This window comes from Homalodisca vitripennis, chromosome 2 (assembly GCF_021130785.1).
Source record: "Homalodisca vitripennis isolate AUS2020 chromosome 2, UT_GWSS_2.1, whole genome shotgun sequence".
NCBI lineage: Eukaryota > Metazoa > Arthropoda > Insecta > Hemiptera > Cicadellidae > Homalodisca > Homalodisca vitripennis.
In genome coordinates, this window is record NC_060208.1 from 40,751,025 (window position 1) to 40,778,504 (window position 27,480).

The 27,480-nt window shown below is 32.1% G+C and overlaps 1 protein-coding gene across 1 annotated transcript; it reads right to left on the reverse strand.

Annotated features, from left to right (window-relative positions):
- Positions 1-4,131: 4,131 nt before the first annotated feature.
- LOC124353825 (putative inorganic phosphate cotransporter) lies at positions 4,132-24,138 on the reverse strand. Its single transcript, XM_046803846.1, has 10 exons — positions 24,010-24,138; positions 22,564-22,787; positions 16,698-16,934; positions 14,285-14,372; positions 12,936-13,162; positions 11,277-11,426; positions 9,859-9,991; positions 8,084-8,319; positions 7,752-7,912; positions 4,132-4,504 (listed from the first exon to the last, which is right to left on the reverse strand). The coding sequence occupies exons 1-10, from the start codon at positions 24,029-24,031 to the stop codon at positions 4,480-4,482; spliced, it is 1,503 nt and encodes a 500-aa protein (XP_046659802.1). The 5' UTR covers positions 24,032-24,138; the 3' UTR covers positions 4,132-4,479.
- Between the last annotated feature and the right edge of the window lie 3,342 nt (positions 24,139-27,480).

The window sequence follows — 27,480 nt, forward strand, 5'->3', positions numbered from 1 at the left end:
CAGTAAATTTTGGTATATTCTCGGTAGATGTTTTACAGGAAAATATTCTTGTTAGAAATTCATTATCAAACATTGGATGTTAATATGGCTGATTAGACCAAGTGCGGGAATTTGATCCTATCCCGTTTGAGCTTTTAGACTAATTATCTATACACTTGGTATATACCGAGCTTTGCATAGCTTTACATAAGCCGGTAATAAGATGATTTGATGTGCCTGCTCACGCAACACGCGTAATTAGGTCGTTGATTTAAGGGGATTATACAGGGTGTTCATTAAGTCAACGATAACATTCACAGGGTTTATAAAGCATTAAATTACTAGTTCTAATTAGTAACAAAAATTGCAGTCACCGAGATATCGAAACCCTTTTTTTCGAAACACAAAAACAGTTATTTTAGATACTTCAAAGATAACAATCTGAAACAGTATAATATTACCATGCTACTTGGAATGATCTGACACTAATTATACATAAAGCCTACATAGATTGCTATAAACAGGTAGCATACACAGACTCGTACACAGAGCAGTTCGCGAGCAATATTAATAATTTACGTGTTTTTGCGTTATTGATTTTTTATACGATCTTGCGAATGCTTCATTTTAGAAACAAAAACATTGTATAATATGATTCCCTGCAACTTTGCTTAAAAGAAAATTTCGCTGGTCAAAATATAAAAAAACCCAAACCAAAAAAGCATTTTTTTTGGGATAGTAAAATTATATTACTATCCCAATGTAATTTTTAATCCATGATACTGAAATACTAGATTTCTTTTCTTAGTATTTATTATTATAGTATTCTTCTCAGTAAAATTGGATGTACGTAATGTCATAGAAACTTATAAAACAGTTTTCTTCAAGAGTATTTTCTAAACCCTGTAAGTTTTATCATATTTAAAGTGTTCAGATGGAATCAAAAATTTAGAAAAAAGTAAAAGAATGCAAATTTAAATTGTAAAAGAATTCATGATTATTTTAAGTGCCTCCAACTGACCAATGTGAAATTCTAATTCCTCAACTAGTAACCGAGACATAATTGTACGTTGGAAAGAATTTTAAAGTTCCTTCCATATTCGGAAATTTGGCCGTTATTTGGAGACAATTGATAAATACTATCGAATTATATTTAGTCATTAGTCTATTTCTGTTGCGGGTACTAGAGTAACAGTTTGATTCCTTGTAAGAAAGTCTGCAAACCTCGTATAGAAGCCTGCCAACACGGTTTCAAGACAGAATGATCTAATGCTGCGAACTTGACATTAACTAGCACTAGGTTAACTCATCACTAGCAGCTGAAGGTATTGACGTCGCTTAAGTTTAAACAATCTATTTTGACTGCTGTGAAACATTTGATAAGTTACTTTACTAAGTTTTATCGAATAGTGAACAGCTCTTGACAGTAACTTTTCGTACTGTAAACCTCTTATAAATTTAACTATCAGATCAACGCAAACTGTATTGTAATTTATTTTTAAACACTAAAACATCTTTTTCAGTGAATATTGTTTTCAAATGTAACACAAAGCACAAAAGTTGATGTTAAAAGAATGATTTCTCCAATTAAACATGAAATTCAATGTACATTAAAGTAAAAGTAAAGTAAAGACGCCTTAATTTACCAGACGAGGTCAGGGCTAAGAAGGTCTCTCTAACACCTAACCTGGGGACCAAAGGCTTTAAAGCTGACTTCCGACCCACCACCAACGGCCGGGCAGGCGGGTTGCTTGCAAAGACAGGATCGCTCAGCGGTCACCTATCCAAGCACCAGCTACGCTGGACGTTGCTTGATCTAGGTTATCTTGCAATAACCGTTGTACCCACTACACTGCGCCATTGGCCACTGGTCGAGCTATAGAGAAGCTACGAAATTATAGAAAACTGCATATTGAGAAACCTGTTTTATTCATAAAAATTTATTCATAAATGTTATATTACTAGTTTAGTAATTATTTTTTCGAGACTCAAAACATTAAACGTGAACGTTTCGGAATACTATTACACTCGAACTGCGCAATAAATGTGATATAACTTGCTTTTCAATGCAAAAAAGTTTGATATAAAAAAAAAAATATTTTTAGAATATTTTTAATTCCAGAAGTTGTACCGTAGTTATAATCATTCTGCTGAATCGCGGTAGGAAGTAGGCTCTATGTTAACTAGACGCGGTACGTGGACATTATTTTGTTGGTTTGACCTCTCCAGCTGTTAGAGATGTCAACGGTGATAGGTTCCCGAGCCGGTTGGTTTGAAGAGGGAGGAGTAGTCTTCAAGTCGAGTGCAGAGCGTCTACACGTGCAGTTCAGAAGCCATAGTACTTCCTCTATTCCTATACATTTGGGATATAGAGTTAATTTTACCCGGTGTGTTTTAAGTCAAGTTTAACATTTTTTTTCCTTTAGTGCGTAATAGTTTTTCAGCCTCTATAGTCTTCAAAGTAGTAAGTCCCGTACCATCGTTTAGTTTAACATCTTTTGTTTCATACTGTTGTGTTAAAATTTCTAAATTTTGCCATATAACAGAGTCTAATAATTAATAATTCAGCTTTTGAAGTATTGTGTAATTTTGATTTTGAGTATTTTGAGAAGAGAAGTTTTTATTTTATTTTGTTAATTTAAACCTTTTTGGTGAAGTATACCTTTTTAGTTTCATTTTTAATTTTGATCAGACTCTAAATTAGATTTGACCGATTGAGAGAAATTTTGAAGAAAAGCAAATCAAGATTTTGTAAAGACTTTGTTAAATTTTGAGTGAAATTTAAAATTCGGAATAAATTAAGTATTTACCGAAAGGTTGTTCTGATTTATAGAAAATTAGCTTCAGACTTATATTTATAATATGTACTACAGTATAATAACGGTACAAAGTAATGAAACTGAAGTCGAAAATGTGGGTTTGAATCTCCACTGAAAAATAAAGATTTTGTTTGCTATCTTTAGAAGCGGTTACATTTATTTGGATTAATTTATCCACTTTCCAGATCGAATGTATTGTCTAGTGACCAACCGACGTGACCTAATGGCTTAATTGATGGAACATACAAAAAATAATTTTCTGCATTTATAAGCAATTATAAATTCCTCAAATTCCCTTTATAAACAGTTTCACCTTGTGTAATTTATCTGTAAAATGTCGGTTTGAACCGATGAGTACAGTAATGAATCGAGCTTTTGTCCGTCAATCTGGCAGGATGAGATCAAAGCCCGAACAATCAACTAATTTATCAGCCATTGGAAAACAAGAGACAGTGATCAGAGAGGTCTGATTGCTAAAACTGATTACTTATTTACGCTACCTGATTCTAAAGGTGTTAGTTAAGTCCTCCGTAACTAACGTTATATGCACTTAGAAGCAGGTATTATCTGTACAAATATTCAATTCAGATAAGGGAAATACAAAAAATACGACAACACTTCGTTCAACCAAGCCACTAATACTTTTCACGAAGAGTATAATAATTTTAGATGATTTTACTTAAAGATATGGTGCTGGTACTTTTTCGTCCGAGATTTTTTTCGTTAATTTTAAAATAAAGGTGAGTATGAAAGCCTTTTAAATTTGACATGTACGTTCAAATGTTGATATTATACTTTAAACTGGATAATATTAAAAATACTATTAATGTTATAAATGCGAAAGTTTGTGAACTATGTATAGGTATAAAAATATAATTGTTTTCTGATTAAACTGAGGTAACCCAATCAAAGCACGCTGCAGCTGTTTTAAGTTTCGTTAAACCGAAAAATCTAGTTGCTTGTTAGTTCTTAATTGTTAGTGCGCTAAAATGTGCTTTCCATAACAAATCATATAGTTGATGTTGTAAAAAAGCATGCTTTTATTTTAAAGTTAAAAGAAATATTATTGACATAAATAATGTAACATGAAAGCATTAAATCCACGTTTACCTAAGTGAGAAATATATGTATATATATATATATATATATATATATATATATATATATATATATATATATATATATGTATATGGCAGCAAAAATTGTGTAATAATAGATCGAAAACATGTAGCAACTATTGTAAGATGTTCATGGTAATGGATATTCAATTTTAAATCCCTGATATGCGAGATAACTAGCGACATATTATAGTGGGCTACAAAAAATACATCAATCAGTCTATATTTTATAAGTCTTTATTTACAAACATAAAATTAACAAGTTATTACATAATTGCAAAACACAAGATAAATAAAACATTAAAGACATATTTACTAACTTTATGATTACAGACCAACAACCTTTGTAAAAGATGCTACATATTTGTACAAGTCAAAGTATAAAAACTATCTAGATATTAACACATGCATACAGTATTTTAGATCTAGTTAAAAAAACTTAAAATATACACGCTTATATTATATAAGGACTAAGGTAAACTTGCAACTCTTATCAGTCTAGGTAATGAGATATTTTGTGAGTATTCCTCGACAGACGCCATCCATTGATCTAGTTTTCTCCGTCAAACCTTCGGGCTGTTGCGCGGCCTGGACAGAAAAAAAAAAACATAAATTTACATTATTGAAAGATACAAAGAGAATTACATTTATTTTATTAAGTTCATATTGCCGTAAGTTACATACTAGGTTCAGTTATTTGGTGCAATATATAGATTTTTAAAATTATTTGCAAGGTATTAAATGTTTGTACATAAATTGTACATAGCCTAAATTTTTAACATTTTTAAGCAAGAATTGAATTTAAGTTCCGATTGGCTAAATATTAATTCACTTCTTAGTCATACACGGCCATTGCATGACATTCATTATAAAATAAAATATATACGGTGTTGTTAGTGTTAGTGTTTCTATTATTTTACTGAATGTCATTGTGTAATTTATTATTATTGATGGTTTAGTTGTAATATAATAGGGTCTATTTATTTATTATTTTTTTAAATATAGGAAGGTATGAAGAGCATGGACTGGGATTTAAAAGTGTATTTTTAAAGTGATTTTCCTTTGTAATTTTCTAGTAATACGATATAAATGAATAATATATTAATATGTTAGAATGTAATTGGATTTTGAAATCTGTACTGTAAACATTTAAATAAATAAATAAATAGAAAGATCAGAGGTCACAAATTCACACTGTGTCGAAGCCTTGCTGAAAAAATTAAAACCTTGAGATATTTCGGACAGCGAGGCTCCAATAATTGTATTTCAAAGATTTTACTGTCGAAGCCAACCTAGCATTTGGTCTTACTAACTGCATATTTTTTTCTTACAGGTTTTTATTTTAGCTGATTTCATTTGTACTGTTATATAATATTAAGAACCAACTGCACTCGAGGCTATTTTGAGTTTTACAACGTAAGAACGTAAATCTTAAACACATTTAGGGCCTTATATTTGTAATTATAACATTTATGGGAGATGTGTCATTTAAAAAATATTATTCTAATTCGATATCCGAACGCTTTTTAACTTTTATTGTAATAAATATCCAAACGAAGAAATAAAAAAGTTCAACATTTGTCTGATTAACAAATAAAAACTAAAACTTGTTTGAACGCGTATATTAAAAGGTTTTAATGAAACATATACCATAATTCTACGCAATCGAGCTTGAAGTTTAACCTTTTTCTTAAAGGCAAAACAGAGATGGCTGCCAGTCCAGTAACTCTTAACTGAAGAAAATTAAGGGTGAGTTGAAAGGAATGCAAAAAATATTTTCTTACGTTTGTATCCTGTAGTCAACTAAACACTTAATCCACATGTCGAAAACCTTTAATACTATAAAAAGTAACAACAATTGGTTGCGTATTGCTCCCATGTTAAACCTTTGTTCAGATAATGAGAGGTAACTGAATGTAGTATACTATAGTTCTAGTATTCCAGTACTGTAGTTCTGAAATGCACTGTTAGCGAGAGATACAGTCAAGTCATCGACAGTTAGTGCCCATAGAGCGTGACATCTGTGTTTAAATAGTCAATAAGTAAAATTACATGATTTTCAAAAGTGCAGATACATTGCTTATGAATTTCTGGACAATATTATGAAGTTAGGTTTGTTCGTAAAAAAATGAAAAAATGAGATTAAAGAACAAAATAGTAATATAGTAAATACAAATAGTAAGTTCAGCCGTGGCTAACGGCAAAGGGAAGTCGGACCGAATAATTTCAAGCCTAATGGTTCGGTAATCAATTATTTCGCGTTTAGTTAAGTTAATTTATGATAGTAATAGCTTGGTTTGCGAATTACATTTTTGTCATTAATTATGTAACTAATTATGTAATTGCCTGGCTCAGAGAGCCTTCAGCAGCGAACCAATCTTTAACCTACAACTGGTATCACTGTAAAATCACTAGAAATATACATTACCACGTTGTAGTTCACTGCAGGGGTCTAGTAAATTGCCTTAGTGCACATGATCTAATATAATAGCAATCCAACAAGATAGTCATTATTTACCTACAAAACTTTATTCCTAACACTTTTTAAGTACAATAGTCTCAAAAGTTTCTTACTGCCCCTGATTATATAAAACCAAGAAGAGACATTCGTTAGCAAGCAGTTGTGTTTCCTATAACATGTTGTGTTATAGAATTTTGAAAGAATGATATAATGAATTGATATATTATTTGTTTGTACACTGATAAAAATGTAATCGGTACAAGAAAACAAAATTAAAGTGGTTTATTGGCAAGGATGACATTATATTTAATTATTGTACTACTGCATTGTTTTTATTCCTAAAGTACGATGTACTGAGTATGAAGTTTAATATATTAGACGTACCAAAACATTTAATTAGCTTAATGTGAAATGTAGGAAATGACGACCAGAGGTCTACGATCAACAACATAATGTGTCCTTCGTATAAAGGGAGGGGGACAACTACCCCATTAACAGTTTTCATTGATTTAGTATTGAAATTAAACAAAATGCTTAAAGAGAAGTTTTTTTCAATTAGTAAACTTTGGATTTTTTAAGATGGGTAAGGGTAAACGTATTTTGAGTTAGCTCCAATTCACCTTCCACTTAGTACAGCGTCTAGGCTCTGACGCTTTTATAGACCTGACTCCTATAATCATGAAGCTGAAATGAACTTCAACCCGTCTCAACACAACAACTTTATGTTTAGAAAACTTGGTTGCTCCACCGTGCTTAGAGATTGTGTCTATCACACGGTAGTGCACCTAATTGTGCACCTGATGAGATAATGAGAATATCTCTTTACCTATACACTATATACTCTTTACTTTACACTATATCTTATGGTCTAGGTGTTTCTGATGTTGAAAAGATGTAACGAGTTCATATTGAGCTTCTTCGTACCCGACTATTTTTTGAACTATTCTGACTCCAAATTTCAGGGCTCAAGTGTGTAACAGAGTCAGATCCCAGACGCTTCTCTAAGAGGAAGGTGAATTGGAGCTTTGGAGTTTAAATAAACATTCACAAGGGTAAACGGTTAACACATTCTGTATAATCAAACAATATAAATTGTATTAAGGTTTGATCACAAAATAGATCACAAAATGATTGCCACTATTGGAAAAGTTTGAGTTGATAATATCTCAAGTTTTGGGAAATAGGCCGGAACATAAAAGTAATACGTCATGATGTTTAGTGAGCATTTCTTTAAAGCTTTGGTTCTGATTAAAAACATTTAAATCAAGTATTTACTTCCAAATGGTTCATAGTATTATCTACTAACTTATAAGGATTAATTTAAATAGATTTAAAATAAGAACCCAAAGAGCTAGTTTTAATTTTGAAACTGACCAGTCATGAAGGATCTCTTTGCGCGACTCCCTGTGTTTGTCGTCTCTGGGCTGGTTCCAATGCTGGACCTCACCACTGCCAACGACCAGGAAGAATGTGTTGGTAACCATCAGCACACAAATGGCAACCCAGAACACCCCTCGCCACTGGTCCATTGTTCCCTGTTGAATAAATAGGAACTAAATACACGACAATTTCATGATAGCATTACTTAAGAACCGATTCTAGAGAAATGGTCATGAATTGTGTCCCATTAAAACAAAATAACGTCATAAAATTCTTAACCCTACGTGCATTAGTGTTCTAGAATCTAACATCTATAAGTCACGTGCCTCAGGAGCCATAATGCCAGCAAGGTACGGAGAGATGATACCACCCAGCCCGCCAAACGCAAGGATACCCATGAGTGTACCAGAGTAGTTGGGGCTGAGGTCTAGAGTATTGACCGCCAAACTAGAGTAGAAGAAGCCCATGAGAGCCATACCGAGGGTGAACATGAGTACCACCATGGTGCTGTCGCAGCCAGCGTGCATCGCTGCCACGATCCCGAGCGCAGGTCCAGCAGCCGCTGTAACAAGAGTCACGCTAAGAATAAAAGACGCACCCAGAACAAACTTATATACTGATGCAACCGTCAGTTTACGCTTTATCTAAGTATTTATAAGAACTCAACTGTTCTAGGGAAACTTTTAAGTCTGATTTACTTCGAATATAATACTGTTATATTTATCCACTATATAAAGTATCTATGCCTAAATATTTCAACCATTTTTTTATAATTTATGAATTATTTTTTATATATTAATTAAAAAAGGATTTTTTATCCTTACATTCTATAAATGTTAAATTGGTTTTGCTTTTATGTTCGTTATACATAGTTATTGTACTGGTATATACTAAAATACGCCTGATGCTGTAGAGTTAAACTTTTTAGAATTTTAATTTGCATTTCACTCTATTTAGATTTTTACTTTCTATGTGGATATATACAGTTAAAATTAACATAGATAATAGATTGTAGCTAGCTATAATTATAGAATATGCAGTTGTGAACATGTCCTGAGAGTTTGGTCTCCAAAGCACTTTTTAGATTTTGGGATAAATGGTCATGTAACACTGGATTTAATAAATTAATTTAGATTTCTAGCATTTAAAATTACAAAATATGATTCCGAGAAACCATTACAATATCGTAAATATCAAACTTAATTTTCCCATATATAAAACCTTTATTTAACTCTTTAAAAAATAACATTGGATAATTCGAGGCTTAATAAAAACTATAAAGCGATCAACGGTTTGTCAACAATGCCAGAGGTTTAATGTCGGTTATCGATGTGACGATCGTGTCAACTGTTTATACATTAATGTTGTTGTTGTTGATGTAGAATGTTTACAACATCTGTTTGCTTTATCTCTCGTGGGGGACTAGTGGGCACTACTCCTCAATTCCCCAATTAGAGAGAACCAAATTCTACTTATATTTGGTTGATTGCAATAACATTATATCGTAATTCACAAGTATAAAAGTGTTTCACCATCTTGGTTACTGTAATTGTTTATATGAGGTATACATTTTGTTTTATTAGAACAATAAGCTAAGAAATTGCACTTAGTCCTAAGAGAACTTTTGCGCTGCTTCCGGAGAAATAGAATATTCTGGATTGGCAAAGTTGAGGGTAGGGGCTGCCTTCTGTCGAGATCCATGAGGAAGGATTTTGGGAATTAATCTCTGTCATGTCTCCTTGGAAGTCAGCTCTGTATTAGCCTCTCTCCAGTCAAAGCAGATAGGGATAGGGTGGTGCACCAATGTGTATAAAGTCCCACCAACTCCAACTAATTTAAAGGTGATCCCTCGCAGGAGACTAGTCCTATCGTTCTACCCTTGTACAACAACATCTCGGCATTTGCAGTTAGTGAAGTGCCACTCCTAGACATAAGGTTTCCAAGATTGAAGTGTCACATGCTGTACCCAGTGTACATTCAGCTGGAAGGTATAGAGCGGTTTAATTAGCAGTGAAGAGTGCATGATACAAAATTAGTGTCCGGAAGACAACGAGCTTCTCATTTATAGTACTACTAACGAAAAGTCAGTCAATACACTTACAGATAGAGTTGAAGACCTTCCTCACAGTGGTGATAGACATGATGTTCTTATGGAGTATCCAGTCACTGACCCAACCGGAGACCACGGCAACCACAGTCATGGCGACGTAAGGAATGGCGTTTAGTAGTCCGTTCTGGAAACGATACAAAACACCTCTTGATGTCCAAAGTTATAATAGTCCGTATCACCATTATCAATAATTTAAAGTAAGATATGTCCATTGTCCATCCTATAAATAATAGCTATGGAGATTAAATTGATTTACAATTAAATTAGTTATTAGTAACGTTCTCTTAGGAGCATAGTATAATCATCAATCAGATCTACAGGGTGTTTGAAACGAAATATTTTATTTTCATAGTGAAAGTTGTGACTGGCATGAAAGAAAACTTTATTCATAAGTTTCCTTCCCTATAAATTATTCAAATACAGTTTAGCATTTACAAGGTGTTTGGTAAGTCAGTACCCAATTTTGTGTCAGCAAGCCTGAGTGGGAGATGTCCGACGGTTGTTGCAGAAACGTGTTGCCAACACTGGAGTATATGTTGAACTGTAGTTGAATAATTTACATATAGATGGAACCTTATGAATAAAGATTCCTTTTTATGCCAGACAAAATTTTCACAATAAGAAATATTATGTATGATTTAAAATACAATATGGGTATTGATTTATCAAATAACCTGTAGAAAATGTATTAAGTTAGTATCTAAAAAATTAATCTTATGACCATAAGAGCATTAATTTCTGAGATTCACATTTAAAATAAATTTATAATAGCAAATTTAAAAGCAAAAAATGTATTTATTGTTTACAAAATATTCTAAAAAACTTTAATTATTTTATTGCAAGTTTAGGTTAGTTTACGTAACTTCAGTTACTAATAAACAGACAAAAATCAATTTTGAATGTGGACTATTATTTCCCAATATTATGTCAATATAAAAGTAACTAGTATGAATGGTGTAATTTGCAATAAATAATACAATATTAAGATTGTCGGGTTCGCTTATCTCAATAATAAAGTTTTTATTTTTTTTGTATTAGTATTTTTGGGAAGACTATATAAAACTAAACCGAATACCACAGTTCTGACAAAACTCTTATAACATGAATCTGTGTTTTATTTAAAGCACACATAACTTTGCCAGTATTTTCAGCTATCTGTTTTATAATATTTTGTAGTATTACTAATATTGAAACATCCATTATAAACGTAAAACTATAAAAAACCTATCGGATTACTGCAAATAACATCTAAGGCAATGCAATATTTGCCTTATATAAATTTTTTTTTTTATATATATATACAAAATAAATTTTGTTCTTAATTATATTTTATGTGTTTTGACCTGTACACTTGCATTATATAACACTTTTAAGTATTTAACTATGACTAATGACATTGGTCTACTCACGGCCTCAATTTCGTAATGGAGCACTTGTTTCATGTATCTCGGCAGTTCGGTCACTATGGTGATAATGCCCCAGTCGTGGCCGATTTGAGCGATCAACACTCCCCACAGAGGCAGTGACTTCGCCATGTCCAGCCACGGAGTCGGAGGCAACTGCAGCCAAGTCAATAGATTATTTTATCGAACATAACCGCACTCTTAGTATTTAATCAGGTGTTTTCAACGTGATCTTTTTTTTAATTTGTCCAAGATCCGACCAATGAATCGAAAAATGATTACAGGTTTTTGAAATCGAACACATGATTGAGCTAACATTTTTATGTTTAATATAATATAACAAGTTTGGTTTTCAGCGTAAACATTAGTTTGTGACGTCCAAATTAAAAGATAGTAAAGATATAAGTTAATGATTAAATAGATCTTAGTAAAATTTTTCCAATATAAATGCAAGGAAATGTAATTTTTACTGTTGGCAAATTCGAACTGGTATAAGAAGTCTCAATTAATTCTAAATAATATTTAACTTAACGTTTATTTAACGTTAATTTTTAACTTTTAAGAAATATCCCTTTTCTTATGTAATAGAAAGTAATCATCTTGCACCTCACGATTTCAAGTTCACGTTCAAAAACTAAATAATTTTAAGTCATAATATAGTTAACAACAAATTAGTTTTTTATGTAAATAAGCTCTATATATAGAGTAAACCCTATATGGGCCACTGATTTTAGCAGTATAACAAATGAAGATAGAAACTCTATTTATAGTGTACCCCCTGGCCAAAGAAATCGATACAATTATTTTAAACCCTCCAAAAAACCAGTAAGGAATATTTGGGGATTTGGTTTTATTTGTAACTGAGGGCCAGATTTCCTGCGCCTGGTAATTGACAGACATCCGGCTTATTGCTTAAGTATTAGTAGTGTTCAACTGTTGTATTACAATTTATTACATAAATAAAGTCTTTTGAATACATTGAGATTGTTATTTTAGCCTAAAGAACCTAAACCGCTTGAGAAAGATAGAGCTAAATTACACAAAAATGTTTTTGTTATGTTGCTGCCACCTTTAATTTAGTGTAATACTAACTATACGGTTGTACTGAGTATTTTTAATTTATAAATATTTAAAAAATGTTCAATATATAATAATTTTAAAATGTAAAAATGGTTTTCGGAACTGAACTATTTTAGTTATTTACTAGTTGCTCAACTATTTTGGCAAAATGTGGAGTTTCATATGTTGTTCAATATAGTAACAATAAAAAAACCGGTTAAAGCTGTTTTAACATATTTTAAGATTTTTAACATCTTGAACGTTTATAGCTAGATAAATTGAAAAAAAAAACATGTATGATCTGCGTCAATAGACTATTAAAATAATGTTCCACACGTTCCACCTTTGCTTCTAAATATTTCCCAAAAACAATTCCCATATCCTCAAAACTATCCCTTGCAGATTTTTTGGGGTGGTTGAAAATAATTACATCGAATTATTTGGCCATAAAATAGGAGCGAGGTTACAGATGAAAAGGAATTTATATCTTCACTTGTTATACCGTTACAATCAGTGGCCCATGTATTCTGGTTCACCATGTATATCTTTAAATATAAGTATTTTTTTTTATTTTTACAGTGCATAAATGATCTTAAGCCGGCTTACTTCTTCCTTAGTGACGTTGTGAGGCATGCAATCCTCCAGGTAGACCCTCTCCTCGGCGGATATGAAAGGGTGGGTGGCGGGGTCGTCGTACCCGAAGAATGCCCAGAGGATGAGCCAAGCCACGCTAACGGCACCGTATACGTAGAAGAGGACCGGCCAATTGCCCTTGGCGCTACCCAGGATCAGTCCACTCATCGCCATCGAAAATATGAACCCGAGATTCTCACCTGAGAGAGTAGTTGAAAGTATTAAAATTATTTAAAAGATAATATTAAATTTAATGCGTATAGAAATCTTTATAACTACTCAGAACTAGTAATTTTGTGTAGGTATGTTTCTTGAAATGTAAACATAGAACTTCGGACTAGTAAAATTGGTCATTACTTGTCCATCAGTTATTCACCATTTATTAATACACTTTAATGGTACCCATTTCTTAAGAAAATCTGTATCCAGTGAATGTGCATGTAAAATGAATGTGCATTTACTTAGTTTTATTATAATATTCTTAGGAGCAAATGTTTTTTGTAATGTGATAAATATACTATCAATAATACATGGATATATTTCAAAAATAGACTAAGGGAGTTGTAAATCGAGAGTTGTAAAACAGGATAAGTTTTATCGAATGTTTATTTATAACTGGTATTGTGTAATGGTAGTTCTTGATACCAATTTGATTCCAAGAATGTATTTAGTAAATAAATTTCCTCCCTCTTTTAATGAAATGGAAAAGGAATGAATGAGATAAGATGGTAAAATTTTGTAGCGACATAAAAATTATATTTAAACATATTGGATAATAAAGGTAGCCTATTTAAAAAAATTTAAGTTGGATTTGATGAATTTTTTGATTTTTGGTGATTGGTAAAATACTTGCAAAGGCATATTCAAAGTAATTAATAAATTCTAAGTAATATCTCAAATCAATAACAAATTTATTACACATTGTTACTTGAGATTATGTTCATATACGTATAAATACAGTAGTGGTTGACCCAAAATTGATGAAAATTTCTTAAATCAGCGTTTCGAATTTAATTTAACGACCTTAAAATGATATAGATAATAGCATGTAGATAAATTTGATTCCTTTGGTAAAGTAGGTTATTTTGAACATTTGAGATATCTTGCGTATCTATTACAATGTAAAAACCACATCCTCATAGAATCAACAAATTAAGAGTTCGATTATATATGAGGAAAATTTAATATTGGTTTAATATACTATTTACTTGAAAACTCTATAGCCAAGAAATTTAGAGTAAGCATGGATGGTTTAGATAAAATTACGAAATCAATTAAACACGTTATAACTACTGGGTATGTAATAGTAAAATGTGACATACCTGCGTATATAATAGCTGCCAATTTGCTCTTCTCTTTTGGCGGAGCCCATTTGGCCAGAATCACGTTCAAGCTTGGATACGCGGGTGCCTGCAGTATTGATTCTTGGTTATAGTAGGTCAACACAATTATCACAGATAAGACAAGCACAAGTTACAAACCTAGAGTTATGTTCAAACAAATCACTACAGTTAGGCCTTCTTGTAACCATTTGGCCAGAATCACGTTTAAGCTTGGATACGCGAGTGCCTGCAGTATTGATTCTTGGTTATAGTAGGTCAACACAATTATCACAGATAAAGACAAGCACAAGCTACAAACCTACAGTTATGTTCAAACAAGTCACTACAGTTAGGCCTCTCTTGTAACCATTTGGCCAGAATCACGTTTAAGCTTGGATACGCGAGTGCCTGCAGTATTGATTCTTGGTTATAGTAGGTCAACACAATTATAACAGTAAAGACAAGCACAAGTTACAAACCTAGAGTTATGTTCAAACAAATCACTACAGTTAGGTCCTCTTGTAACCATTTGGCCAGAATCACGTTTAAGCTTGGATACGCGAGTGCCTGCAGTATTGATTCTTGGTTATAGTAGGTCAACACAATTATCACAGTAAAGACAAGCACAAGTTACAAACCTAGAGTTATGTTCAAACAAATCACTACAGTTAGGTCCTCTTGTAACCATTTGGGCCAGAATCACGTTTAAGCTTGGATACGCGAGTGCCTGCAGTATTGATTCTTGGTTATAGTAGGTCAACACAATTATCACAGTAAAGACAAGCACAAGTTACAAACCTAGAGTTATGTTCAAACAAATCACTACAGTTAGGTCCTCTTGTAACCATTTGGGCAGAATCACGTTTAAGCTTGGATACGCGGGTGCCTGCAGTATTGATTCTTGGTTATAGTAGGTCAACACAATTATAACAGTAAAGACAAGCACAAGTTACAAACCTAGAGTTATGTTCAAACAAATCACTACAGTTAGGTCCACTTGTAACCATTTGGGCAGAATCACGTTTAAGCTTGGATACGCGGGTGCCTGCAGTATTGATTCTTGGTTATAGTAGGTCAACACAATTATTACAGTAAAGACAAGCACAAGTTAAAAACCCAGAGTTATGTTCAAAAAAATCTCTACAGTTAGGTCCTCTTGTAACCATTTGGGCAGAATCACGTTTAAGCTTGGATACGCGGGTGCCTACAGTATTGATTCTTGGTTATAGTAGGTCAACAAAATTATCACAGTAAAGACAAGCACAAGCTACAAACCTAGAGTTATCTTCAAACAAGTCACTACAGTTAGGTTCACTAACGGTTTTGTAATCAATACCTTAGAATTGGTAAAAAATAAATATCTAGTAGTTTACTCTCAGTAGAGTATTTATTTATTTACACTACTCGAAAAAGTGGCCTTTCAATTTCCAAAAATGGCATTGTTTATAATTTATTTTGTTTATATTGATTGGAAAATTATAAATTTATTCATAATTAGTTAATAATAATAATAAATAGTGTTGTGTTTTTAAAATATTGCAATAAAAATACTTGATCGCTTGGAATAATCACTTCGCAAAAGATAACGAAAGATTGTCAAAGATAGATAGATTAAGCGGATTGGGTTAATCTAGTAATATTTGAATGAGTTTTAACACTGGCTCTTTCCAACCGAATTAGGAAATGAAGTTAACCAATCTGGTGACAGATATTCAGTTTAACAGTATCGCCTTGGGTTCACTTCTACGTTTTAATTTAATTATGGTCTATTGTTAGTTTTATCTCCATTGTTACTAAACCAAATTCGTGGTTTCCCCAACTCTTGTTTCGTCAATAAGAAGAGTATGAGAGAACTTATCAATAAATTACTGTTAGAATATTATCCTTCTGATATAAAATCATTAATTCGCACCGGTAGTGCGTGGCATCTGTGGGAGTAACAGGGTTTAATAATATCGGCAGAGAAACGTGAGCGCCAGGTAATCTTTATTGCCTTATCAATTTACTTCATCATACTGCAATTTATTCACTTAGGTGGATAAGATTTCCGTTATTCTACTGTCACTGCCATCCTAAAATATCGGGTCAATGTAGTCCTTTTTGGATACTTAAGTGCACATTTATTAAGAGTCAAGCTATTGTACTAAAAGTGAATTTTACACTTAGGAAAGCGACTCATTAGAAAATGCTTAATAGCTGTACATGGATTTATATACAAATTAAGACATTTCTATAATATGTCCATGAAAATACACACATATGTGAAATTAATAGAGCAACATTGCTAGAGAAATAGGAGGAAAACCTATACAATTAATTGTCAATTTCTGTTGATAACTACTGCGGGGGGTTTCAAAAATATAGAGTGGAGGACGTGAACTTCTTTACACGTAATTTAAAGTGATATACTCACCAATCCCACACCCATGATGACGCGGGTGACAATGAAGCCCACAGCTCCATAGTTGATGACAGCTATGGGGGTGAGTAGGTAGCAGAGGCTGGCCAACAGCATTCCACCCCCAAGCAAGTATCTGACCCCCAGACGTTCCACTGCAACCCCCATCGGTGTCTGCAGGGGCATATAGCTCCAGTAGAGGGATCCAAAGATCAACCCCTGTGTCTTCTCACTCCAGTCGAACAGCTCCACCTGGTGTACATCACAAATATATACTCTTTGTTAGGAGTTTGTTTTTCACGAGGGATGGATTGTGAGGCAAACAGTATATTACGGACATTTACCATCTTTCAGAGATTACGTTTCCTGAATTATACGTGTCAAAACACTCTAGTGTGGTTTGCTTATATTAACCAAGATTATAGTTATGTGTGAGGTCAACAAAAATTATAAAAATAACGAGTCATTGTTGGTCTTAAAATATATTCGTAATATTTCATAGGATGGATTCTAACATTTTTGAAACATAAAGCACATAAATATTTTTAACGATACATACATAATTAATTACTGCTCATCTGATAAGTAGAATAACTTATAATCATATTAAATTAAGATCTTAATAAGTATTATAAATTCATGAGATAATTTATATTTTTTCGTCTAAATTATTTAAAACAAGACGGTCTAAAACACTGAAAATTATTGATAAAGAAGAAACTATTTCTCACTGGTTAAATCGTGCAATTGTTTCTTTTAATGTCCAATCTATTTAAAACTAAAGTCACATCGTGTACACTTGTATTTGCGGTTACCTTCATGACATGTTTTGTGTCAAAAATGTATTTTCAATATTACTTTTTTTTAAACAGTTTACACTTTAAAGATTCCCGACCATGCATCCGCATACGTTTCGCCAGGTTTCTCTCTTCATAAATATATTCGGAAAAAGAGTGCTCTTAAACAAAATCACCATACGCATCACGAGATACATTTTGCAAGTCGGAAATTTTGAAGCATTTCTCATTTGAGTGTACTGGCAGATGAGGCAAAGGAAATCTTTGTATTTTGAAATTTCTTTTTCACAACGCACATGGATGGCTGTTTAAGGTTAGTTATTTGCCTGAGGATGGGACCAGATTGCAGATCTCGAAACGTAGTTACTGAATTATTGTATCACTGAACGATGGCAAATGTCCGAATAAATCCTGTGTCCAGAACTGACAGAACTTATGTTTTGTCAGAACACTATAGTATGATTTTTAGATTTTAATCTAGATTGAAGTTATGTGTTACATTAGTTATTCACCTCAGGAAGAGAACAGATTTCAGATTTGTAACGCAGTGAAACTGGTTTTAGTATCAGTGAACGATGGCAAATGTCCGAAAAATTTCTGCTTCCTTCACAACTGTACAATTTACCAATATATTCTGCCTTATTAATTGCCAACGTATGATTGCGATGGGAAAAATGAAGAAGGTTATTCAATTCACAATGATATTATTTTACTTTGTAAATTTATTGTACAGTCATGACCTTAATTGAAGTTTATACAAATGTTCCTTTTCATTTAGCTTAAATGCTTTAGTTTCTTAGTTATAGCCTTAGGGAGTGACATGTTTTTATGTATAAAAATATTATTTTGTTAACAAAGTATACATTTACTAAATTATAAATGAATAAACACACATCACTCAGTTATTGCTTTTTTGAGCAACTTAACCAAATATGTCAAAGTTGATGGCTTATATGGGATTCCCTAGGCGGTTTTATTGATATCTGTAATATTTTATTCAATTTAAAATACAACATAAACATGATGAATTTATAATCAAAAGATGTATTACCAAAGTTTAAATGTCATAGTTACTAGATTTGCTTAATTTACCAAAACATAGATCAATTAGTTGCATCATTATGATTACTCTTCATTGGAAATAATCTGTTTAACACTTGACTAGAAACTAAAGTTTCTTTTAAGAATGCATTAGAAGTGTTTAATAAAGGTGTAGAAGAAGCAACAGTCTGCTACCTTGACATATATTGAAACAAATTATCTGTCTCGCAAGGTGGGACTGTCTCATTACTGTCCTAATCTGCTGTTAAACGGGTCTTTTGCACTGAATATTGCAGAGCAAATTTCCTCTCATTCTCATTTGGTAGATGGTGGTTTTGATGTTCAGTTGGATTACTGATTTAACGGATTAAAACACATGTAAAAAACAGGTTTTTTATTTTTCTTGTCAAGACAATGCAATACTGTTGTATAATACAGATTTGTAATCGTAGACAGATTGTTTAGCAAAATAAAAGATTAGGAGGTGAAATATATTACGTTTCTGAATGCATTATTGAGATTTGATTAAAAAAATATATAAAGGTTTCATTTGGATTGTCTAATGTGCACTTATTTTAATTTTCAGGTCAGGAACTTATGAAGTAATAAATATTACTGCATGATTTTATTCTCAAAAACAAGTACTTAGATTAATGTAATTCTTGAAACTCATGTCTGTGAAAATATTTTCCTGTATATAACTAGTAAATAAGCGTTTTTGAACGAATTATGTTTACCTGACATTTTTATAGTTTTTAGTGTCCCCTTATTAAATTGGTACTTATACTCCTGGAAAACTGTAGTTACGGTCTTTGTAGCAAATTATTTAATTTTAATATTTGGTTATTAAAGAAATAATATTGTATTATTTATTTTTCAATGTTATAACTATTCAAAAAGCCTTAATATGACAGAATGAGCCGTAATAATGTATTCTTTAAAAACATATATTAAGGCGCTTTAAATACAATTCTATAACAAAGATCAAATATTATTATTTTAACATAGATAAAAGTAAAAAGCAATCATAGTAAATATGACGTGTTTGACAAAATGTGAAAGCAATTAATCATGTTGTGTGAAACTCCCATAAGAATAATATTAATTATAAATTAAATTGTTAAACTGGTATCTAAAGTCGTAGATGAAATTTTCTAATAAATGTTTCTTTATTGATTGATATTTTAGTGTCGTTTATTATAGTTGATGGGAGGTTGTAACTCAACCTTCGCTACACCACTGTTTCTAAATTGAGGTAAGAATGCCTCGCTCAAAATACAAAGGGCTTTACGATACTTAATGTTAGCTTACACCCAACAACTGTGTGCAGGATTACATTCCCGTAATCGTATTTACATGTTCACAGCCTGTTTTCACGTTTTACCTCAATTTTCAGAACTACTGCATGACAAGCTAAACATCGTTATTTTTGAAGTCATTTTTATTAAATATCGATGGTTTGATGGCTGTGTTGTAGTTAAATATGATTTATTACGAAATATAGTAAGTTTAAATATTGCTGATTCAAGTGTATAACAACATACAATAATTACTTCATTCAGAAATTATTAAACCCTTAACCTTAATCGACTTAACGTTTCACAGCGGAAAGTGGTGGATTACATTCCCGTAATCATGTGTATGTTCGCAGCAAATTTTCACTATGTCATATTTCAGAACTATAGTACAGAAAGCTTTATTTTTAGCGTACATATGGATTTCTTGTAATTATCCCAACCGGAAGAGTGTTATATGCAGAACTTGGGAATGTTAATCTTGGGGATTTGCGCCAAACATCTATCGCGGACTCATTTCACACTGTAACGCGGGAGCGATTCCGGAAAACGCAACATTGTGATAAATAAGAATAATACTGTTATATAAAATGTACGGATAAAAAAGTACGGATTCCCGGGTACGAACAGTAAACACAAACTAACTAGTAGAGCTACAATGGCGGATGGTTTTGAAAAATTTAGTTTTTTAAATTTATGTTTTAGATATATAAGGCAAATTACTTACAAACAATTACTTCCAATTTTTATTTTATTAAGATCGAAAAAGGTTTTAAAATTTTCACACATATTTAATGAAGCAGGTATTGTTCATTTACACAAACTTACGTTAATTAACCGCCATACTGCTGAGGCCAAAATCCCAAAAATATTTAACATTGTTGATAATTTCGATTGTCACAATGTAGTATTAATAATTATTCTAGTGTGCAGCAAAGAAGGTCGATGAGGGCGTGACCTGTACTGAGGTCCGCCACTTGCCTCATCCAAATCAGAGATGTGCCGCGTTGTCAAATTGTACGATAAAAACGTATGAGAGTTGCTTATAATTGTTTATATATTAATAATTAGCACAAAATATGCTAATTATTAATATATAACAATTTTTTGTAAAAACCACCTGTTTCTGTACGCCGAAACGTAGTTAAATGCGTATTCTAAATCTTTATGCAAAAAGGGTGCTTTTTAATTTTTTTTAGGTTACACCACCGGAATGGAAACTTACTGCATTTACAATTTTTTAATTTTATCATTTGTACACGGTATACCAAGAGCAACCCAAATACTAAATTGCAAGTTTAGAGGACATAACTATAAAGAGTTATCGCTTGGGCGAACAGATAACGATATGATAAAAGTACCCTGTTGGGTGCTTATCAAACAACATCAAGCCAACAAAGTCCCCTATCTGTTAAGTATGATAACTACGTTACTAAGGGTCTTTATAGACACACGCACCTAGAGAGCTATGATACAACATACAGGAACTGAGCTGTAAGCCAGTATTGAAACAATTAATTCTCACTGTCAGCCAAGACACTATCTCAGCTGACAGATCGTATTCAGCCAGAATGTGGGTGACAAGGATGTAACGTGGCGCTCACAAACTTGAACACATGTTAACTTAGAGCTTGACACTAAAGCTCCCATTAATGTTAATGCTGACTGATGTTATATCTTATCACTTCTTGTGACACCGTTAACTGAATCTCTACCTGCCTCCGCTTGCTTGACGAGTACTTTTTACATTTTGAAGTCGTTACAGTATATGACGAAAATAATGAAGGATGTTTATGTTTTTTTTTTAAACCAGTTTTCCTTTGTTGTAATTTTTAGGAACTCTTTAAAAGCCAGAAATTATTTATAGGAGTAATGATGAGGATGGTTGTTAACGTTTAGAAATGTCCCATATATTTTTAGTTATTAGTATTCGAATTTTAATACATTGTATTTAATTGGAATCATACGATGCTATGTTAATTTAGACTTATGATTTATTTGTTGCATGAGCTCTATATTTTATTCAAGGCGTAAAAAATTACCAAAATTTCATATTAAAATCTGAAATTAAGTTCACCCCTGGTAATGAAAACTAATATTATATTGCATAGGTATATAAATAAGTACAAATTTCAATTATTTGGTTTTTCCGGCTGGTAAAAAGCGATTACTAAATATAGCAGGATTATGATGCTTTTCGTATTGTAAAAGGAAAGTACTTGGTAAAGTAGATAATTTTACGACCAAAAAGCAAATTTATAGTATTTCTTCTGGTTTTTCAATTCTTTTCCAGCAGTGTTCAGCGAGTAGTTAAATCCGGCACCCCAATGGATGACACAATAGAAGAAATTCAGATATCTTTAAATTAATATACTATTTATTTACGTTTTTGGTTGTTTATAAGCGCCTTAGGTTTTTAATAATCGGTTTGTCGAACTTTGATTTAAGGACCCTAATAAATAACGTTTGTCAAACTTAAGACTATTCCAAATGGGGAAAGTTAGTGTATGAAAAATCAACCCGAATACCTCTATTAATTTTTGACGCTCCACGGAGCGTCATTAAAAACCAACCCTCGAATCGTACTTGGAACACGTTAATGTGTACTAGGCACTAGCAGTAAAACGGAAATATCTGAACGATGGATATGTAAGTTACAGTAAATTATTCCACAATCTTAATAGGAATTTATCTATATCTCGTCCCTTCTAAACTCTAAGCAAAGTAAACAGGTAGTTGTGTACTAACCGCCTTAGAGTGATAATACTGAACATCAGTTGAAGGGTTGAATAAGGTATTGTTAGGGAAAGGGCAGTCGTACAAGTCACCAGCCCTGGTGTGATGGACGGCCGCGTGTGGTACCACCATCTCCGTGATGGCTATGCCGATGGCATACTTCATCGTGGAGCTGATGATGGTCAACAGGAAGCCCAGAAGGACCATCATATACCGCTCTGGCACATAGGAGAGGCCTAAAACAACATATATATTTTAAAGAATAAATAACTTATGGATTGAATAGAATTGATATCGTAACCAGGAAGTAATATTGAAATTAAGTATATTTTCACAAAAATGTAGAACTTAACAATATTTATTTATAACGTATGGATTTTACCCTAGTTTAGGCATCTTTGTGGTTGTTTGAAATATTTCAAGTCTATAGATACAAGTATTGCTATGTGATTTTCTCGTTACCTTCATGTTTACCCGTAAGATCAATGTACAAATGTTCACAAAGCTCAGCCACTTCCTTTGAAATAACGTGCACCATCATTACATGCGATGTTGCCAGTATATAAATGAATCTCTATGTAAAATTTAAAGTATATAGGTAAGTTTATTCTCTACATTTTTTGAGGACAGACGACAGATAGACAGACAGAAATTTTAATTTGAGTGACAGGCTTCGTGTTTTCTATGTATTTACTTTAACTGAACAGTAAATACATATATATATATATATATATATATATATATATATATATATATATATATTTATTTATTTCTACGTGCTGTCCAGTACACATGCATATCAATAAGTCTTTGGAAAAAGTTAAAGGTTCACATTTTGAATACAATGAGATGTTTGTAAGAGTAAGTTTTGATATTTTATTTACAATATTCTAATTCAATTCTACATTTGCATTTGTAGATAAATTCAACACTTACGTTTTGAAAACAGTAAAAAATTATATAAATGAATTAAAAATCTGATTAAATATGTTCTTTTCGACCACACATTACAATTATGATACCGCAATAAAAGTAATTAAATGAGTATTAAAAGTATATGAAATTATATCTGATATAGATCATGACCATGAAAATGAAGTCTTTGATAATCATAATGATTATTAAAAACTTCTATCGAGTAAGAAACTTTTTATATTTATAACGTGGTTACGGATCAAAGAAATACATTACATTAAACTTAACACGAATCTAGAAGCAGGATTCTAAGATTATTACAACAGTTAAAATTGTAACTACGTATGGTATATTGTACTTTACAATGTTAAATTAGGTAAAATAAAGGAGAAGTGAACTAAGTTACGCGGGATTCTATAACAAACTCAGTACTTTTCCATTATGATCATTGTAATACGAATACTGGTGAAGATAAAAAGGTACGTAGACAGTAAAAATATCATGAAACATTAAATATGCAATTAAAATAGATAAATAGATTACCTGAAGTTAGCGGTCCGCACATGGTGGCAAGTATAACGATCTCTCAATAATCAGATCTACTTTATATACAATGCTGGTAATCTACAAGCCTCTTGAACGCCCAAAGCGAACAAAACAATTAGGAGAAAGCCCACTCGAGATAGTGCATTATATAATTTTCACAAACTTACGTTAGATAGCGTTGAGCCAGCTTATTCGAGGCTTAGGTGTCACCAGAGTGTGCTGTCTTTGTGAGAGTGCAAATTGAAAATTGGCTTTACAAGATAAACTCACTTCGTAGCGAGGGTTAACTAGCTTATATCCGGTTAAAAATAATTTGTTAAGCGTTTTTAATTTGTTCCATCATGAAATGCTAGTTCTACCTTCATTTTTTAAAGATTGTAATATCGATTATACAATAAAAAATGAGTGAATGTAGTTCAATAATAAAGAAATCTTTCTATTCATAATAACGGATTTAAAAGAAATTTACAACAATGCAAAGTTTCGAGCACTGGAATCTATTTTCTTTTTCAAGTGAAATAAACGTTTCAGTATCTCAAATTCTCTGGTGTGTGTAGCATTTATAAACAATGAGCCTGCATTGGATAGTGAACTTCTTGTGACCACTCTTTATTTTCAGAAGTCCAATTATACTAACGCACACCTCGTTCTGTTGTTAAGTTTTAATTTGCCTAGTTCAGCCATTTATTGATTTCTTTTTTTAATGATTGCTTGATATTATAGGTGTTTTTTAATATCTGAAGAAGAGATTATATTCCAGTTTCCCGTACCATACAACCATAGGAAATGTCGAAATTTGAATAATTAATATAATTAATAACCTTTTATATTAATAATATCCACCGCCCATAGTAAACTTTGTTGAAAATAGTGAATTTTTATATTTTATTCAATTTAATCGGCAGTGTCCTAAATTTAAAACGTAATAATGATCTAAAAATTCATCACTTATGAAGAACAAAACAAGTACGGAAAAGTTTATGCATTATATGCGTTATACTGCAATATCAAAGCAGTTAAGCTCAACTTAGTAGGCTTTATAGATGAATGGAAGCTGAAAATTCAGATTTTATTTTAAGTCTGTTAACAATAATCTGTAAAAATACAAATCGATTCTACTGCAAAATGTATTATTAAAAGATATAAGCAACATCCATATTACCAATACTATTGGTAATATTTTTCCATAGCTTATTATCCTGTAACCAATCGTGATGTATCAGATTCACGTTTAAATTCCTACTTTTCAGCCTAACTTACCATAAATGTGTTGGAAATAATCTCGGCTGTACATGACTAATAACATATCGACAAAACTGTTGATAAATACTGCTTATTTAATGAGATTTAGTAGATCTCTTTCCCCCAAAAGTCTCTCTAATGAGTTTCTTTCTGTAGGCATGGAAACCAGGAGATACAACGTTAGCTACGGTACTGATGCTTAGTTTTCAGTATTGTGCAAGTAAAATTGGCTGTAAAGTGAAAGCTTACAGGATTTTCGTAAAACTTAACAATATTCCAACAGTAAAAACTGTCTCGTATATTAGTGTGCTTAGCTCAGTTTGTGTTTAGCTCAACATTTGTAAGATTCTCTGAATCATAAGGGAAGTGCAATGAAATATTCCGTGTTTCACGTGTATGTAGTTAATAATTATGACATCACTGAGTAAAATGTTATATGTACAGTTTAGACTGGGACTTATTTGAATTTATAGTTCTAATTTTAGTTGTGCTTATATGAAAATTAGTATACTTTGTTGTTTCTTGCAATGAAATATACACATCTGCCGGAATGACCTCTATTCGGACAGAATGATATAAATTTATGGTAATAAGTATTAATTTCTAATGAAAATCAGTTTTTATTTTTTCCTGAAACTTTATTAATGAATATGGCTCTATCAGTGCTCTCATAATCAGAGTTATTTCCAAGAACATTTTATTTATTAATTGGTTGTTTACTACTTGTAAATTTATACTGAAAAATTATCCAACATCTGATATAGCCAGTTAAAACAAAGGAAAATGATAAACCACTATATAAAGATCCGAGAATTATTATTAAAAGTAATGAAATTCCAGAGATTTTAATTCAGGTAAAATAGCGATAATTAAATATTTAACAGCTCTTAAGGGAATTCATGCAGATTTAAAGTGGAATAATTTCCTTATAACGTTGAGCCTTTATGAAAAGCTTGCCAGGATCTGCGTTTAAATGTAAGGTATCTGTTTTTTACGCGCAATAAATTACGTGTAATTCGTTCTTATGAGAAATTTCACGGTTGCTATGAACTTCATACAAAACAAAGGAACAACTCTTAATAGTTTCATGTAACTAAGAAACTGTGTGGGACTCAGTTCCTCTCTGTTGATTAATATATAACTGCATAAAATATCCTTTAATAATAGTTTCAGCAGAAAAGCTATTTCGAGTTCAGATAGAACACAACATACAGTATAACTTCAAAACAACTTTAATAGTGCAAATTATAGTTTTCGGGAATACTAGATTCCAGAAGAAGTTTACGAGAGTAACTGCAAGCAGGATGGGCGGGAAATGTATAAGTACGTAACAATACAAACGTAAGGTAATGTTGTGAGTAGACTAGAGACAACCAATGAATTGTGGTTTTCTAAACCGATTGTTCGTAGAAGTGAGAATAGACTGGCCATATGGACAGTTGAGCAAGGTTGTGGTAGAGACTGTATAAGAATATAATATTCCACTAAGAACTAGATCCAGATTAGATTGGCGCAGACATCCACTGAAAGTAACTACTTGGCAAGTTGTGTTCAAATGAGCAAAACATGAAGCAACAACTTGTGTAACACTGTACAGAAGAGTAGGCTATGAGCGAACGTGATCTTCTACAGTACCTAAGTTGGTGTTCACCTTACGTCACCACCATTTCGTCGTTCAACACCATTGCGTGTTACAAAAGCATGTTTGAACTTTAAATTGAGTCTTTTTTGAACATCTATTAATTTTTACCAACAGCCATTAAATCATTGATTAATAAATTTTTGTTGTAAGTAAAGTGTTATGGGTGTGTTAAAGAGTAGTAATTCTTAGAAGGGATAAATATGTACCATCGTATTCCTTGCGAGCAGTATAATTATTCAATAAAAGCTATTACAGTCAATGAGGGTGATAAAATGTTGATTAATGCATACTGCATTTATTAATGACTCATGTTTTGTCAATGAAGCGATTAAACTAGGTAGATAAAGTAGAGAGTGCAGGTGAGTAGAGTGCAGGTAGATAAGGTAGACAAGAGCTCTCCACCTCGAGTAGATAGGATCTGCAAGTAGAAAATCAGAGTAGAGAAGCAATTAGTAGATAAGAGCAAGTGTGTAGATAAATCACTTTTAATTCATGAAAATGTTGTTTCAGGTAGAAAACCTAGAGGTATATTTGTCTAAGCACATTGGTTGAGATTCCCTTCAGATTTGGCTTTTGTTGAGTAT

What these genes read in the sequence shown, in the direction of transcription:
- LOC124353825 (XM_046803846.1), bottom strand. Translation starts at nt 24,031, where the DNA reads ATGTGCGGACCGCTAACTTCAG. An exon ending in TCATCATGGGTGTGGGATTG is followed by an intron (nt 14,373 to 16,697) that starts GTGAGTATATCA and finishes TCAATACTGCAG; the next exon opens with GCACCCGCGTATCCAAGCTT. An exon ending in AAAGAGATCCTTCATGACTG is followed by an intron (nt 4,505 to 7,751) that starts GTCAGTTTCAAA and finishes TTTTCTGTCCAG; the next exon opens with GCCGCGCAACAGCCCGAAGG.